Source organism: Kogia breviceps, chromosome 8 (assembly GCF_026419965.1).
Source record: "Kogia breviceps isolate mKogBre1 chromosome 8, mKogBre1 haplotype 1, whole genome shotgun sequence".
Classification (NCBI taxonomy): Eukaryota; Metazoa; Chordata; class Mammalia; order Artiodactyla; family Physeteridae; genus Kogia; species Kogia breviceps.
This window is the reverse complement of record NC_081317.1, coordinates 118327956-118346327: the sequence shown is the minus strand read 5'-3', so window position 1 is coordinate 118346327 and position 18372 is coordinate 118327956. Positions and strand designations below refer to the sequence as shown.

The following is an 18372-nucleotide window of genomic DNA, read 5'->3' as shown; positions in this document are numbered from 1 at the left end:
TCTCCCACACCCCTACGTGTCTGTTTACATGCGAATATTTTTCATGTTAGATGACTAATTAATAGGAACTCCAAGAAATTCAGAAACTGTTTGGAATTCTAAGGAAATACGGAGAAAAATAAACTTCTGGCCCAAAGTTCTGCTGTCCTCCTATAAAACTGACAGAGAGGTCATGATTGCCTGGGGGGTAAATACCTGATAAATGCTTCACCCTCGCACCCAGAGCGAGCTGACTTCAGGAGATGCTCTTGCCCGGGAGGCTCCTACACTTCCCGGCCCCAGGCTGTGCTTCTCTCCCCATCCCTCTCTTACTTCCATGGGGAAGTTACTGATATGACACGATTCTTTGTCCCGAGTGAACTCATTCCCCAAACTCTATCTCGGCTACCCTGACCTGCCCCTGTATTGGGGTTCAGCCATCCCCACCTGGGTAAAGGGAACAAAGACCCCCGCTAATCCACTCAGCATAGAACAAGGGGCTTAATGTGTAAGTGCTTTCCTGTAGCTAAGGGACATCAAAGACACTTCACTGCTGGCTGTTTCCTAGAACTGCTACTTACCGTATCACTCTCTGATGATCTTATTCTCGGTCGGCTGGTGTGTTTGACTAACACAGTTTAGACGCCAGAACACTAAAGTCAAAAACCAATTCGTCTCTGAACACCCCTGACATAGCGAAATTCTCTTGCTCATCTGATGTAAAAACAAAACACGAATCACAGCCACCATCACGGAAGAGAGTGTTCTCGTCTCGCAAAGAGAATTCCTTTTAGAGCTGACAGACGGGGTGGGCACACCTGCCGCCTCAGTCAGCTACCCAGTGACGCTTCACGGGCTCTGCCGTGTTCCCAACCCTGACTCAGCACCAAACTCCACGCCCTGCTTCTAAATGACTGACACTTCTCCACATGCAACCTACCCTACAGACGCAGGGCTGCTCCTCACGTAAGATACTTAAACACTCTCTTCTCCTCCTGGGATTTTTCGTCAGCCTTCAGGGAACAGACCCCAGGGCTTCAGCAGTACCAGTGCCTGCTTCCTTGAAGACCCGGACCTCTATTTGTGACTTTGCATCTTTTTTTAAAAAATAAACATCAATCATTCACTTTTTTTTTTCCTATTAACTTTGTTCCTAACGCTCCCCTGAGGGATATAGGACTTTTGGGTTGGCATATGCAGAAATACTTAGAAGATACCCAAACTATACTTTCCTTAAACTTGAAAAAAGTATCAGTATGCGGATATAGCCCTCTAACGCAATCTTCACAACATATGCCTACATTCTATAAGCTAGGGTAATTCTCACTGATAACAATGTTTAACTTAAGTGAATCACGATTGTACCCGCCAAGGGTTTGCAACTGTTTCAATAAACTCTGCATAAAAGCTTAGCAGATGTTGTGAAACATTTACACTCCGCAGTAACTCCTGGTACAAAACCATTCAGTCGGTGGGACTGAGTTTGCGAGGTTACCTGTGCGTGAGCTTCCGCTGACCGACGCAGACTGCGGTCTGGGAACCTTGAATAATGCACACTTCGTGGCGACTACATTTCAGCCTTAAGCACGGGTCTTTAGTTGGGTCTAGAGCTAAAAAAACAAAGAAAGAGATTGCACAGAAAACATTAAAATAAGTTTCCGTACAATGGAGGTTCCGATCTCATCAAACACAATTTGATCAGGGAATTTACAGAGCGTTCAGCTGTAAATTTTGTTCACGTTCTTCCTCTATTAAGAGGTACTTTTGGGCTTCCCTGGTGGCACAGTGGTTGAGAGTCCGCCTGCCGATGCGGGGGATGCGGGTTCGTGCCCCGGTCCGGGAAGATCCCACGTGCCGCGGAGCGGCTGGGCCCGTGAGCCGTGGCCGCTGCGCCTGCGCGTCCGGAGCCTGTGCTCCGCGACGGGAGAGGCCACAGCGGGGAGAGGCCCAGGTACCGGGGGGGAAAAAGGGGGTACTTCTGCTTCCACTCACGTAACACAGAGTCAATAGTGATTTGTAGTTTAGTCTCATCCATTCTGTTCAGAAGCTGAAATGCATAAACCCCTGTGATCAGACTATGTGTGATCAAAACAGAAACTTTACGACCAAAATTCTCTGTAGTTGCTACTGCCTTCTAAGCATTCGAGGTAGAGAAATGAAGGTAGGGTGTGTTGCTGCAATATTTGTATCAGTGAAGAATTATAAATTATACTTCCGCTTTTCCCGGATGGATGCAGGTGGGTAGAAAAAAAGGCTGAAACCCAAAAGGGTGTCATTCGACATTAGAGCCTTGGGATCTCCAAGAAAAGTCTACAGCTGTATGCAGGGCTGTCTGAGTGCCTCATGGTAGGAAATGAGACGTATTTTCATTTTTAAACTGTTTGTGCCTGACATCTGAACTACTGTATCTCCAGAAAAATACCTCTATCTTGGTGGCTGCCAACACAAAACTATGTAATTTGTTGCTGTGGTGTTTTTTTTTTAAATATCAGTTTTACTGCAATGTAACTCACATACTATATGATTTATTCCTTTAAAGTTTAAAATTTGGTTTACTATACGATACATTCTTTTAAATTTAAAAATCTACAGTATAGTCGAGACCCATACCGCTGTGTTGGCAACCCACAAATGGGAAGATAATCAAAATTGCAGAGGTTCTCCCCAAGGAGCAAGGGATCTGAGCCTCTCATGGGGCTCCCTAGCCCAGGGGTCCTCATTCAACTCAGCATCACAAAACAAACAACACAATTAAAAGTTGGGCAGAAGACCTGAACAGACATTTTCCAGAGAAGACATACAGATGTCAACAGGCACGTGAAAAGATGCTCAGCATCAATAATCATGAGGGAAACGTAAATCAAAACCACAATGAGATATCACCTCACCCCTGTCAGAATGGCTGTTATCAAAAAGACAATAAAAGACAAGTACTGGTAGAGCAGGTGGAGAAAAGGGAACCCTTGCGCCCTGTTGGTGGGAGTGTGAAGTGATGCAGCCACTGTGGAAAACAGTATGGAGGTTTCTCAAAAAACTAAAAATTGAACTACCGTATGATCCAGCAATCCCACTGCTGGGTATTTATCCAAAGAAAACAAAAACACGAATTTGAATAGACCTATGCCGCCCTATGTTCACTGCAGCATTATTTACAAGAGCCAAGACATGGAAGCAACCTAAGTGTCCATCGACAGATGAATGGATAAAGAAGATGTGGTACATCTATACAATGGAATATTATGCAGCCATGAAAAAGAATGAAAATGCCATTTGCAGCAACATGGATGGACCTAGAGATTGTCATACTGAGTGAAGTAAGTCAGATGGAGAAAGACAAATACTGTATGATTACACTTATACGTGGAATCTAAAAAACAAAACAAATGAACAAACATAAGAAAACAGAAATAGGCTTATAGGTACAGAGAATAAGCTGGTGGTTGCCAGAGGGGAGGGGGTGTGGGGAGTTGAGTGGAGAACATGAAATGAGGTACAAACCTCTAGTTACAAAGTAAATAAGGCACAGGACGTAAGGAACCTTATAGGGAATAGACTAGACAGTATTGTAATAACTTTGTACAGTGACATATGGTAACTAGACTTACTGAGGTGCTCATTTTATAATGTACAGAAATACTGAAACACTATGTTGTACACCTGAAACGAATATAATATTGTGTCAATTCTATTTTAATAAAAATTAATTCAATGGTTTTTCAGTATATTCATATTTGTAAAACCATTAATCAATTTTAAAATAGTATTATCACCTCAGAAAAATAGCCATACCCTTTAGTTATCACCCTTATTCTCCCAACCTATGACAACCACCTACAATGGGCACTCACTAATCGATTTTCTGTCTCCATAGATTTCATACAAATGGAATCATATAATATGTGGTCTTTTCTGAGTGGTTTCCTTCATTTAGAACAATGTTTTCAAGGTCCAACCATGTTATAGCTGCATCCTTACTTCATTCTTTTATGTTGCTGAGTAATATTCCATTGCATGGCTATTCTACATTTATTTATCCATTCACTAGTTGATAGGCATTGTATTGTTGACACTTTTTCTCTAGTTTAAATAATACAGCTATTGGCGATCTCTATCGGTGATGGTTAGTGATATTTTGTTGTGATTTATTATGGGGGGTTAGGCCAGAGAGGGAGTTGGTGTAGATAAGGAAAAGGCTGAGTGTCCAGTTTGGGTACAGGTCAAAGCTGAGAGAAAGAATCCATGAAACACAGCAAGCTGAAAATAAAATTCCAGTGCATGTAGAAGAATAAAGTCAGGGTGACCAGAAGAATGTGCATTTGGAATCTTAAAAAGTATCTGGGAGAACCCTGGGCTTTTCACTGGACATGAAATGTAGATTTGAGCCAGTCTTTTGTACACAAATGTAGGTAACCTAGAGCTAATATGTGGTGTATGAATCGAACTTAGTTTTATGAATATGTTAAATCTTAGGCATATTTAGTCAATAACCTAAATAAATTAGTTCATTTTGGCAATCAATGGATCCAATAAAATATGTATATAAACAGATATATGTGTATATATATATTGCATATAGACAGATATAGATAGATACATATTTTCTTCCTTTAAAAATACAAAGTATTAAAAAAAAATACAAAGTATAGGGCTTCCCTGGTGGCTCAGTGGTTGAGAATCCGCCTGCCGATGCAGGGGACGCGGGTTCGTGCCCCGGTCCGGGAAGATCCCACGTGACGCGGAGCGACTGGGCCCATGAGCCACGGCCGCTGGGCCTGCGTGTCCGGGGCCTGCGTTCCGCAACGGGAGAGGCCACAACAGTGAGAGGCCCACGTGACGAGAAAAAAAAAAAAAAAAGAATCCGCCTGCCAGTGCAGGGGATGCGGGTTCGAGCCCCGGTCAGGGAAGATCCCACATGCCGCGGAGCCACTGAACCTGTGCACCACAACTACTGAGCCTGCGATCTACAGTCCGCGAGCCACAACTACTGAAGCCCGTGCGCTTGGAGCCCGTGCTCCGCAACAAGAGAAGCCACCACAATGAGAAGCCCCTGTGCCACAACGAAGACCCAACGCAGCCAAAAATAAATAAATAAAATAAATTTATTTTTTTAAAAAATATGAAGTATATCTGTGTAAAAGTCTTATTTGAGATTTCAAACAGACATGAAGTTTAAAATAAAGTATATGAACACATATATTGATAAAATATTCCCTAACAGACATAGCATGATGTTGGGTTGGCCAAAAAGATCTTACGGAAAAACTCAAATGAACTTTTTGGGCAATACAATAAAATGGTCAAGACATTAAACACATGTATTTGCAACACAAATCTCCCATTTCCTCCAGTCTAAGCAAAACACTTTCTGACAAGCAATGATTAGCTCAATTATATTTTCTCTTAATTTCTAAGTAGTATCAAAAATTAAGATAAGCTATATTATTTTATTCCCTATAAAACGTTAAGCATTCTTTGTTGAGTATGAAAATGCAAATTTCTGGAACATTCTCATTATACCGTCACAGTTTAAACTGCCACTAATTTAAAAACTATTATACCTTGGAATCAAACGATTTCTTGTTGGACAACATAAAAGAAAACCATACAATAACTTAGTAGACATTAAAAATGTCTTGAGCTATTTCTAGTCCTTAGTCTATTTTGATTTTTAATTATTAACATGACTTTTAAATATTGAGTAAAATTAAAGAATTCTGTCTAACAACTAAACAATGACATTGCACCTACAATTGTGCCTTGTAAACGTACATGTCATATACTGATTGTTGATATAGTTAATCTAGGACATCATTCTAAAAAAGGAGTGTTTCCACTTTGAAATAAAACACTGTATATATAGTACATATAAAACTATCATGGTTAATCGAATCTAACTGTACTTTGAATGAAGACTATTAATAGTTATAGGTAGTTATTTCTTTCAGTTTTCTTTACCTTATACAGCCCACATTAGGTAATTTTCAAAAGTTCCATGACCCTCTTATGTTATATCTATTTAATGAGAGAGATCAGAACTCTAAAATTGATGTAGAGTGAGAAGGAAATGATCAGAACAAATACAGCACATGAAAAAGAATTTAACGCAAGTTTGGCATAAAACTTTACATAAATGATCAAATAAAAGAGCAGGAACATTTGTCAAGAGGTGGAAAATATAACAGAAAGTGAACATGAGGAAGCCCGTACGGAGAATGTGCAACAAGAAAAAGACACTTTCTGTGCATGTGATTTTAACCAGCTGTACTTTTGAGTAGAACTCACATCGTTGGCAGCTTACAACTATAAAACATCACAGGCTATAAATACAGATGCCTAAGATTTTATTCTTGAAATCACAACAATGACACAACCATCTTCCTCTTGGCTGAAGCCCATGAATCAGAACCAATCCTGCATCTTAGAGGCTGGATAAAACCATCTCCCCCCCCCGCTGCGCTCCATTCTTTCCATCTTTTTCAAATTATCTAATCCTATTCTATCCTGCGTTAGTGTTTTTAACTTTCAATCAACTAGTAAAACCACACCTAGGAAGATTTCAGCTAGTGCATTCAATTCACTTGGTTATGTTCTTTTCTTCATCTACTAATCTAATAATAATAATCTTAATAATTCAATAAGCTTTCTCATTGATATGAGCTAACCTGAGGACTTAACTGATATTTTTTTCTCCTTTTATTACTGAAGTACAGTTGATTTATATTATATGGTACAAGTGTACAACATAGTGATTCACGATTTTTAAAGGTTACTCTCCATTTATAATTATCATAAAATACTGGCTATATTCCCTGTGTTGTACAATATATACTTGTAACTTATTTTATACCAAATAGTTTGTACCTCTTACTCCCCTGCCCACTAGTAACGACTAGTTTGTGCTCTGTATCCGTGAGTCTGTCTCTTTTTTGTTATATTAACTAGTTTGTGGTATTTTTAGATTCCACTTAAAAGTCTTTCTTTGTCTGACTTATCCATGTTACTGCAAATAGCAAAATTTTGTTCTTTTCATTCTGCCCCTAAAGTGGATTATTGCATTTCAGCACACATGACACCACATACCCTACATGCTCCCCACAGACTCAACCCTTTTACTGGAAGAGAGACGAATAAATAGGTAAGTAGAATACACTGTTGGGTGTAAATTATACACGTGTGTGTGTGTGTATTTAGCTTTGTGGTAACACACACACGCAGATGAAGGGATTATATAATGGTCAGAGGATTCCCTATTCAGGGAGTGACAGACAGTTCAGGATCAGTGAAATGCAAATGTGGGTGATACCAGCAAGTAGTGTGGAAAAACACTGGAGATGAAATGAAGATGGAAGCTTCTGATCCACTGGAGTTTCACCTTGTCAGTAATGCTACATGGTTGAGGGATTTTGAGTTGGGGAGTGGTGTGATGAGGTTTGTCACACACAAGAATCTGGAGATGCTCTGAAGAACACGTGATCAACAGGGAAACTAACAAAATGTCCAGGAGAGAAGGGATAAGCAAGAGGGGTACGGGGCCAAGGGTGACCGCAGGGGAGAGCAGAAATGGTCTCAGGGGCTCAGGCAACACCTGGTTTGAACAGGTGTGTTGAGGCAGCAACCTGAATCCACTGAAGAAACTTCCTGCTCCCCCCCCCTTCCACTATGTAGATTTTGTCCAACATTAATATTGCTGTAACTGCTTTTCTTCTTCTGATTTGTATTTTCCTGGCAAACTTTTCCTCCAATCCCTTTATTTTTCAATTCTTAATTTTTATATTTTAAAGGCAGGTTTCGAAACCCTTAGGTGGATTTAGAAGCCCAACCTAAGACAATTTATCTCTTTTTCTGTTTTACCTATTGTAATTTTTTAATATAATTGGACTCTTTTCTGTCACGTTATTTTGTGCTTTCTATTTTGCAGTGTTCTTTTTCCTTTGCTTTTCTTTCCTCTTTCCTGCCTCATAGTGTATTGGTTGTATTTTATTCATTTAGTACCTTTGTCCTTCCTGCTAGTTTGGAAATTATGACATCTCTTTAGTTGTTTCCTTTACAGATGTTTACATGCACAGCTGGCATAGCTGATAAGAATACCCATATAGTAAGTAGTTCGTCCTCCTTCTGAAGGGAACTAGGACCTTTGAACACATTAGCATCAAATCTTTGAAATTGTTTCCTCACCATTTTCTATTAGTTACACCACACGTTACCACCCCACCCCTGCAAATTAGTCATTATTTCTTTTTTTTTTTTTTTTTTTTTACTGACATAGCTCATCTAAAATTCTCAACTCTACCAATTTATGCCCATCATTGCTTCTTGCAATTCACTCTTCCTTTTGGGTTTTCTTGTATGACTTCCTTCTATTTGTTGAAGCACATCCTTTTGTGATTGTTTCAACAACCACAATTTGTGCTCTGCCTTCAATATTTACTTATTTTTCTGAATGTATCTTTATTTTTCAATCCCTCTTAAAGGATAATTTAGCTGTGCCTGGAACTTTATTGGATAATTATCTTTTCTTTACCACAATGAAGATATTATTTCATGTTCTTTTGCCATCAGATGCCACTAACTAGTACGTCTGCTCGCCGCCCAGGTAGGCAATCATTCTTTACCTCCTGAATATTATAATATTTTGTTATCATCAAAATTTTGTGCTTCGGAATGTTTATCTCCAGCTAGTCTAGCGAACATCTAAGCAAATGCACCCTTCTTCTGAATTTCAATTGGTAACATAAAGCATATTTAGGTGATAAGAGAACTCTTTAGCAGTTGGAATAAAACCAAGAAAACAAAGACTCAGTTGGATATTCATCACGATTTAAGAGCAGGTGAACTGTGCCACTGAGAGCTGGGTTTTAACTTTGGAAAAATGACATCACTAAACAGTAAAATCAACATACATATCAGCATTCACTCAGGAACCTCTCTTTAAGCTTAATTGGATGCTTTTACAAAAAATGAAGTAACCTGCAACCCAAAATTGAGATTAAATACCTTCCTCATGGTTCAAGAACGAAGCATCAAATATGCTTTGTTGCTTTTCTAACCATAGTTCATTTCACTATAACTCTACACTGTGAAACTAAAGGAAGAAGTGATCTTCTAGGGAATTTTTTAAACCTTGCCAGATGTTATAATGAAAGGCTGTGCAAGTGAGCAGCGTGGAAAACAGACTAATGCCTGAGAGTTAATTAGACTTTTGACAGCCAATTTTATGGTGTTAAATGTGATTAAATGTAGCCTCGAGTCTTTGCAGTGACTTTCTTAGTTTGAAACCTTACTATCACTTCAGTTACATAAAATCCACCCACTCTAACTTGATGTCCCCACTACAAACACTGCATAGGGAGGTCTACACAATTCACAGATTCAGATGCAATGGCTTGATTCATTTATGTTGTAATAAATATATATCAAATATAAGAGTGTTTATTTCAATAATATCCTATCTTATAAAGGTGTATTAGATGCAACTGACTACTGCATTGATCAATCAAAGTTAATGAAAACTCCAGGAGCCACAAGGCAGAATCTCTTCCTAGAATTGTTTTGCTCTAGTCAAAGACTGATGAAGATTTTCAACACCATTCTCTTCAGTTCTTTATCATTCTTTTTCTTTGTCAATACATCATATTGACTCCTAAAGTGATAAATGCTTATAGTGTTTCTTTTATAAAGTAGATGCAGTCCGGAAAAATTGGTTATGTGTAAAACTCATTATTTTTGCCGGTTTCCATTTTCAAACCTATTATTTCATATATAAAGATGATGACATTTAATCTCCATCATGAAGGTTTATATCTGTGATTTTCTTTCCAATATTAGAGCTAAACATACCTATGATTTGGTTCACGTTTACTAAAGGGCTGCCTGAAACAGAATCATAAGGAAAAGTCCCTAAAAATACAATAAGAACAGCTTGTCTTATGAAATAATGTTTACCTACCGTTCCTGCTTCTGTCCCCTAACTATTCTATACCTAATGTCTTCATCTATAAATGGAAGAAATTGGGCTAATTCTAAAATATAAAATAACATATTCTATGATTTTGTGCTTTAACTGACCTGGGAGCTGTGACATTAAAAAATAAATAATTTAGAAAATGAGCACTGAGTTGAAAATATGTTTATGTGACTTTGCATAAATGTGTGCTAACTGCCTAGACTATTTGCATAAATGTGTGCTAACTGCCTAGACTATTTGCATAAATGTGTGCTAACTGCCTAGACTATTTGCATAAATGTGTGCTAACTGCCTAGACTATTTCCAGATGTACAGAAAGTACTCCATTTGCCCATTCTTGTTTGTATTCTAAGTGACGGTTATTAAAGTCCTACAAAACTTCTGTAACTTGCCAGGCAGCTACAAGCACCTACCCTGAGCCACACTCGGCCCTTGATCAGGCCGCTGACTCTACGCTCACTGCTTCCCGCAGTAAACTCTACTCTTCCGTTTTTGCCTATGTAAAAGAAAAAACGATAATGTCCACGTGCCCTCTTTGTGAGAGGACAATGAAGCGAATCCTTCAGAGACACAATCAGGGCTTCCAAGCACCTACACGCTTCCTCCTGAAACAGAGGCAAACATCTGATGCTGAAGGAGAGCAAAGGGGAGGAACTGAACCAGGAACCCACGCTTCCTCCCAGACTTGGGATGCAGACCTCGCTGGAGGAAGCTACCACCCACTGGGTGCCTGAGCATCTGGCCGACGGGAAGGAGCTGGTCCACGGTCTCTGGAGAGCAGGCAACACCGTCTCCCTGCCGCCATGGCCGGTATGGGTGCACCCAGGCTGGAGGGAGGGACTGCAGCTGGGGGGGTCACCAGGAAGCCTCCACCCACGTGCGGCTCGGCCGGCACTGACAGGAGTGCGCTCGTGGGGACCCTTAGTATCGGGCATCCATTCTCCAGTGCTAGACCTGGGGTGTGAGGCGTCCCCTGAGCCTGGGGTGTGCAAGCCTGCCATGGGATGCAGCTGGGGTGGAGACCCCCGCCTGTCTCCATCATGTACCCCTGCCAAGACATAAGGAGAAACCAGAGAGAAAAGCCCCCCACCGCTATGCAACGCCCTTGCGGCCCCTCTACTGACAAAGCTGAACTTTGTGTTGGCTACAAAGGCCATGTGCTCCCGGATCCAGCTCCACGGCTGCAGAGGAAGGTGGGTTGAGAGACGACAGAACATAAACTGACACCCTGCACGACCTCTCTGGAACGTAGTTCAGTGCTTTGTTATATAGTTAAACCACACCACGTCTATGAATTCAGCCAAGATAATTTTTTTGCACGTTCACAAAAAGACTATTACAAAAATATTCGTGGCATCCACAGTTATAAGAACGAACTCAAATACCCAGCAGCGGAGGAGTGAATCAACCAATCGTTGTCATGCTGACAGAATACCGCCCAACAATAAAACAGACCCCCAAAACCCCAAAACATGCAAAAATGTTGGCTAAGTCTCAAACACGTTACACTGAACAAAAAAATAGTAGACATGAGATATACACACAGTTTAGTTCGATGTACATCATATTCTAGAGCAAGCTAAACTAAATTAAATGAAAGAAGTCCGAACAGTTCACAGCAGGGATGGCCTGGGTCAGGCCAGAATGAGGGACGGGGCGGGGGGTAGGAGAGAGGGCAGAGCAGACCAGACAGGGTGAGGAAGGCGTGTTCTCTATTTCTACGTCACCGAGGTGGTATTAGTTCAATGATCTGCATCCACGAAAATGGATCAAACCGTACAATTTAATTTATTTCACTTTATTTTATGTAAATCATGCATCAATAAAAACGAGGAAAGCCTCATTTCCTCCTTTTTACGAGGCTTTCAAAAGAAAAGTCTCCATTCTCCAAGATCATATTTAAGGCCTTCTCCATGAACTACCTCAGCCCAGCAGAGGACACAATCAAAATTCAAAGATGACACATTTCACCTGACGTTTAGATACTGAAAACCAAGCCTTCCCCATCAGTGAAGCATGTTCTTTTATAAGGTAACTACTGTACACTAAGGACAGGTAAAGTCAAAGAAAAACAAGTAATGACAGGAAAAAGAATGCAGAACTAGATCTCACTTCCTCAAATCTGCACTTACAGGCTGTTGGTAACGTCCACAAAAGACTTCCATGTAACCGCTGGGATCTTAACATCCTAAATATGGAAAGAGGTTTTAAGTGCGCCCAGACCTTTAAAACGAAGAGGGTTTTACAGAACCAGTGATAATATTGGCTGAAGTAACGAATTAGTAGAAATCATAACTAAATGCTTTTTAACAGACATGGTCATCTTCAGAACACATTTTATGAGTTAAAGCTTTTAAAATGCTTGTCAAATATCCCTTCTTTCAGGTCAATGGCGCTCAAAGAGCTGGGAACCCAACCACGAGAGACCATCCGGACAAAGCCCGACGACAATGACCCCGGCAGGTGAGTGAGCTCGAGGGTCTTCCTCAGCCTGCAGTTCGTCGTGTCCAGTTAATACCATCGCTTACAAAAGACAGTCCCCTCTGCAAAGGATGGAGCGGACGGTTGTTAAATGAAGATGCCACTGACTGCCACCGACTCAGCGTGACTGGATTAAATTCCAAACAAGCAGCACAACGAAATCAGAGGACAGTGCACGTTCTGACACTCACAGCCCTTTTCAGTCAGCTTATTCGCCTGGTACAAATGAAAAGGACCAACCGCTGTGTTCTAGAGGACCGCACGTCTACTGTCACCACACAGGACCCTCTGGGGCCTTCGCATGTCCAGACCCCCCACCATGTCCTCTGCCTGCCTCTTGTTTGTCGAAAAGCTTTAGCCTCCTTGGCCTTCCCCGAGTTACAAAGAATAAATTTAATCGGAAAAATGAGAAATTCCAGAAAGAAAGGAAAATAGTCAAACAAGACAAAATAATAATACTTTAGCCACTGAACAAACCCAAGGACCTTTTTGAGTTCCTCCTCCAGGACTATAGATAATATTCTGAGCCGCGTCCTTCGAGCTGTTTTGCAGATACTGAAGCTCCCACCAGGTGGGAGAAGCTAACTGCGTGCTGCCCACAAGCACGGAGACCCCAGACCGGCTGGAACCAGAAGGTTGACGACGCTGATTCCCGATGACCTCACCGCCAGCCAATCAGAAGAGGCTCCATGAGCTGATCACACACCCCGCAACACTTTCCCTCACTCTGTCTTTAAAATCCCTTCCCTGACAGCCTTCGGGGAGTTTGGGTGCTTTAAGCGCTAGATGCCCTGCAATCCTCGTTTGGCGCCTGCAATAAACACTAAACTTTCCTTCACCGTGACCCGAGGTCAGGGGCCAGGCTTTCCCGCGCGTGGGTGAGTGGACCCGAGATTGGTTCGGTAACGCCACCACATCCAGCGAGTTAACATCCCCAAACACCTAATCTAGAAATCTAAAGACACTGGAAATGTTTGTTGACTGAGGCATTTATCCAAATATCCAAAACTCTCAAAAAGTCTTTGTAGTCGCTTTTTGGGGTTTGTAAATGGACAAGGCAATGGGGCCCGTTCAGGCCTAAACCAAGGCAGCATCCAGTCCTGGCACAAAAGCCGAGAACGACAAGATGCAGCTCCACATCAAACACGTGGAATCTGCAGCGATGAACGGCGGCTGCGTACCTGGTGATAGTAAATATTAGAAATGTATCTTTCTGACGAGGCTATCGGGAAATAAAGGGAAGAGAATGAGAACAACACCATGTAACAACCATCACGACACTGAAGCATCATTTCACCACACTCGCTGACCCTCTTGTGCTCAGTGGTTGTAACCCCGAGGCTGCACCTAACTGGCCGAATGTAAGGAAAAGACAGCAGCGCGGCCACCGGCTTCTTGCACTCACAGCCCCACGGTACATCCTTATTTCCGCTGAGAGGGGGACCTCCCGGGCCTTGAGGATGTCAGCCACCACGGCGACACGTGTTGTGTGTCCTAGACGAGCGACCGCACAGCTCCTGGAAGCACGTGTGGACGAAGCTGGAGGGAACGTCCGCTGAGTGGAGGCCCCCGACAGTCCTGCCCTGACACACAGCCGAGAGCCCCCCTGCCAGGTGCTGCTGTGCTAAGTGCGTTCTGTTAGGGGCCAACGTCACAGAACCCAGCCTGCTGGGCAGGTGGCAGGCGGCCTGGAAGACGGAGTCCCCGTCGCCCAGCAGGAAACGCTCGGTCAGGCGGTCACGTGCTAGGACAGTCAGGCAGATGAGAAGTTTACTGAGCCTCCGGGAGAAGTGCTGGAACAGTACTTGTCAGTTTCCAGAAAGAACAGCAGCATAAATTCAAAGTTTCTCTATAACACCCCAGTCCCCACCTTTGCAGGAATATTAAAAGTGTCTTGAATACACGTTGTTTTTAATAACATTGTTTAACATCATTTTTCTCTATAAAAATAATCATCTCCTGATTTCTCACTGCCAAAAGAAAAAGAAGGGACTTCCCCGGTGCTCCAGTGGTTAAGAGTCCGCGCTTCCACCGTACGGGGCACAGGTTCGATCCCTGGTCGGGGAACTAAGATACTGCATGCCTCAGGGAGTGGCGTAGAATAAATAAAATAAAAGATAAAATAATAAAAGAAAAGAAAAAGGCTTCCCTGGTGGTGCAGTAGTTGAGAGTCCGCCTGCCGATACAGGGGACGCGGGTTCGTGCCCCGGTCCGGGAGGATCCCACGTGCCGCGGAGCGGCTGGGCCCGTGAGCCGTGGCCGCTGAGCCTGCACGTCCGGAGCCTGTGCTCCGCAACGGGAGAGGCCACAACAGTGAGAGGCCCGCGTACCGCAAAAAAAAAAAAAAAAAAAAGAAAAAGAAAAAAAGGAAAGGAAAGGAAAAAAAATTGCTCACCTCTAAAACCCACTATATCAAGTAAAACACCAATCAAGGCACAATTACCCCTGGCTGCATGGAGCAAAGGGAGGTGGTGAGGTGGGCTGCGTCCGTTTCTTAAGGCCAGAATAAAAAGGGGAAGGTACCAGTGAGGGAGGAGTTGAAAATATCTCACAATCTCTCAGATTCACTAAACCAGGTGAGCTTCCTGAGCATGTAACTGCAGAAACAGCAGGTGAATTGCATCATGTATTGACACTGGATTAACAAAATATTATTATTTTATGCAATTCGTGAAGTATAGACTGTAAGAATGTTGGAGCTTGAAAAAATTAATCTTTAAACAAAAGGTGCAGACTTTATGAACTCATTGTTTGAAAAAATAGATCAAATGATTTTTTTTTTTTAGGGCAAGTACTTACTATCTCGAAGACAGAAAAATTAACATCTACTTATTCATTGCATTTTTATTTAATGTGGAGCGCACCATGCCCGTTAAGGGTATTCGGCCTGGGGGAAAATGACCAACTGAGCACAGGCTCCCCAAATAGAGGCAGGCGTTCATGCATGCCTCAATACGGTTGAGCCAACATTCTTGGGAGTTCTCCACCCACGTTTTCCCCGAGGTGATCAGTACATGACAGGTGCAGGTGAAGCCCATTCTGGACGGATGAAAGCCCCTTTTTTGCTAATGTTTATCACAAGGTCAAGAACAATATGCCCAGTCATAATAAAAACTTTGGGTACAGAGACGGTAGAAATATTGTTATCAAAAAGTTAGCAGGATAAAGGACAGACTGTTCCCACGAAAAAAAAAACTAACCTAATCTTAAACAGAACCTAGTGTGCTTTAACTCCCTGAACTCCCTGGATCTACATTTTATAAAAGCTGTGCATATAAACAATAAAATTAACACTTGTTTACAACGGCTCCCGGTGTCCCTCCCGTCCTCACTCTTTCCTCTTAAACTTTTTCCTCATCCCCTTGCCGCCTGGATTCGAGCCCTCGGTCGTGCTGGCAGCGACAATTTAACTCGTCTTAAATAATTTACTTATAAAGAAATCACCCAAATTTCATTGCTGCCATTTCTTGCCAGCTGGTCCTGGTTGGAGAAAAATTTTAAGGCAACTGATTACAGTAAAATCTGGTGATGCCCATGCATCCAGCCTCCGAATGCAAATGTAAGTAAACAGTGATGGGCAACTGGTCCCATTTCTCCCAGACACGTTCTCAAGGTGGCTCCTGAAGTTCTCATCCAGGGATGGTGACTTAGGCGAGGAAGACAGGGCAGGGAAACGTCAGAGGGCGAGTCCCACACCTGCCCTGGTCTCCCCGCTCGGTCTCCCCAGGTCAGGAGGACAAAACCGGCACCAACTAACTGGGAGATTCCTGGACTCACAGCCACCGTCCTGGTAGTTACAGCAGCCACGTGGCCAGAATGTTCCACGACCCTACAGAGACAGGTCAAAGACCACCACCAGGGACCCACACGGCAGCACAAAGGAAGATAATTTTGGAAGGCACGGATGGGCCCAGCGACAACGGGACACACAGACTTGCCTGGAAGTTTCTGAGCTTACATGATGCAAAATGGACATTTTAACTGCTGAAACGTTTTTGGCCCCCATCTGTCTTATGCTGAGGGTTACCATGTACACTCGGAAGGCAACACCTGGAGTTTGTGAGCACTTAACCCACTCATTCTACTCAACTGCCAGAATTTAATTGGATTCTTCTCTTGGAATAGGTCCTTCAACGCATAGTTAGTGTTAATTTTCCCGATCCTGCTAATTACCTTTATTAATGTTTCTCTGTTTTATTTTCCCTCGTGTCTTTCACAACGTTGATTTGAAGGCTCACCTTGACCAGAACGATCTCTCTCTCCTCTCTCTCTCCTTCCCTGCGTCCCTCCATGCTTTGAGGGGCTGTTTGCATTTGGGCCTTTGAGGCTCCCAAACAAGGACTGGGATCAAAACAGGTCCGAGTTCCATCCAGGGGTCCTGCTGCGGACGTTGCTCATCTAGTCACTGAGCTCACAGTCCGGAGAGGTTTGTCCCAAGCCTGCACGTGAGTCTCTCTCCTGCTCTAGCCCACAGCTTTACGTGAGCGGGAGCTGCCTGCAGGAAGCTGCTGGTTTCAAACATTACTCCTACTTCTTACCCAGAGTTCCCTGCAAGAGTGCTTTTTAACCATCCCCCGGTAACGGAGCTTCTGGTCGCCTCTGTACTGGGTCAGACCCGAACCCACAGCCCAGGGGTCTGCTCTGCTGGTCCTGAGTTCAACGAGACTGTAGCTTTCCTATGTTCCCTTCTTCATATTTTACTTACCCTATCCTATCTTTGAGGCATAGTCCACAAATTAAACTTAAAAAGTAAAGTTCACCGGAAGTTAAATAATTTGAGTTTAATCTTCACGTTAATGTTAAGATAAATTCCTATATTTTTACACTCAGAGGGATAGCATCCAATTAAGAAAAAATCTGGCCTAATAATACTTTCATACTGATTGAGTTCTAGCCTGTCACAGGGTACTATATTACAGATATGATGAAAGACAACATGAATAGAATAAACCCTACCTGTATTATAGTCTATTATGCATTGTGTTAGTATATGGCGGAGCTGTTTCAGTAAAGGGATAGTCACACGTGTCGAGGACAAAGAGAATAAATCTCCTTTATTATTCGTTATCTTCCGCAAACCCCAATATTCCTTCACTTGACTAATAGATTTTAGTCTCTCGCAGCAGTGCAAGGTCCTAAACGTCACAGGTTCTGTGATCAAAGTGTGGACGGACACATCCCAATATTAATGACGTAAGTGGTGAACGGCTCACCTATTACAAAGCCATGCACGCTGAAGAGAAAGTGTGGAGATGGGAGAAGAGACACTTGGTTCATGAAACCGAAGCTCTGTCGTAGGACGCCACCCACCTCCTGTGGATTGAAGGCAGAGTCAAGGAAATCCAGAAGCAAAGACCACGCCTGGAGCAGAGTGTGATCGCCCGGGGATGGGACGGCAGGAGGAAAACAGGTGTGGACCCCCCCCATCCTGAGCCACCCTCCTGCTGTCACAGGCCTGCCTTCCTCTCGGGTCCGTCCCCCCGTCACCTCAACACGCTTCTACTCCAGGGACAGGGCCTAAACGCCTCAGTCACGGAGTGAATGTGAGACCTGGACCTACGCATCAGATCTAGTTCCTCGGGATTTGTAATCTGGACCAGCACACGATCCAGACAATGCTGGCCATGCTCAGAAGATGCTAGCCTTTACCTCCACGCTCAGCTCGCCAGGGCTGATTTATTTTGCTCGACTCTAAAGCTCACAACGTATATAAACTCACCAGAGCAGGAGCAGCTACTGATTTACTTCAACAGATTAAGAGAGAATCTGAATGAAGAAGAGGAAGAGGCTGAAACAGTCCCAGCTTACAAGCCCGAGAAACAAGAGATCAACCGCCATTAAATAAAGTCAAGATTTTAGGGCATTTTTTGAGGGGCGGGGGCAGGAGCAGGTATGTGAAGTAAACATGAAGGGTCCAATTTTTGCACATGGCTTAATTATTTATTGAC

The 18372-nt window shown here is 42.8% G+C and overlaps 1 protein-coding gene across 5 annotated transcripts in view; it reads right to left on the bottom strand.

Annotated features, from left to right (window-relative positions):
* Positions 1 to 18372, bottom strand: part of SPOCK3 (SPARC (osteonectin), cwcv and kazal like domains proteoglycan 3) — a 414509-nt gene that overhangs the window by 233424 nt on the left and 162713 nt on the right. For all 5 annotated transcript variants that reach the window (XM_067040090.1, XM_067040089.1, XM_067040088.1 and 2 more), the window contains one exon: positions 1475 to 1589. In XM_067040090.1, coding sequence (XP_066896191.1) covers positions 1475 to 1589 — 115 coding nt within the window. The remainder of the gene's footprint in view (positions 1 to 1474; positions 1590 to 18372) is intronic.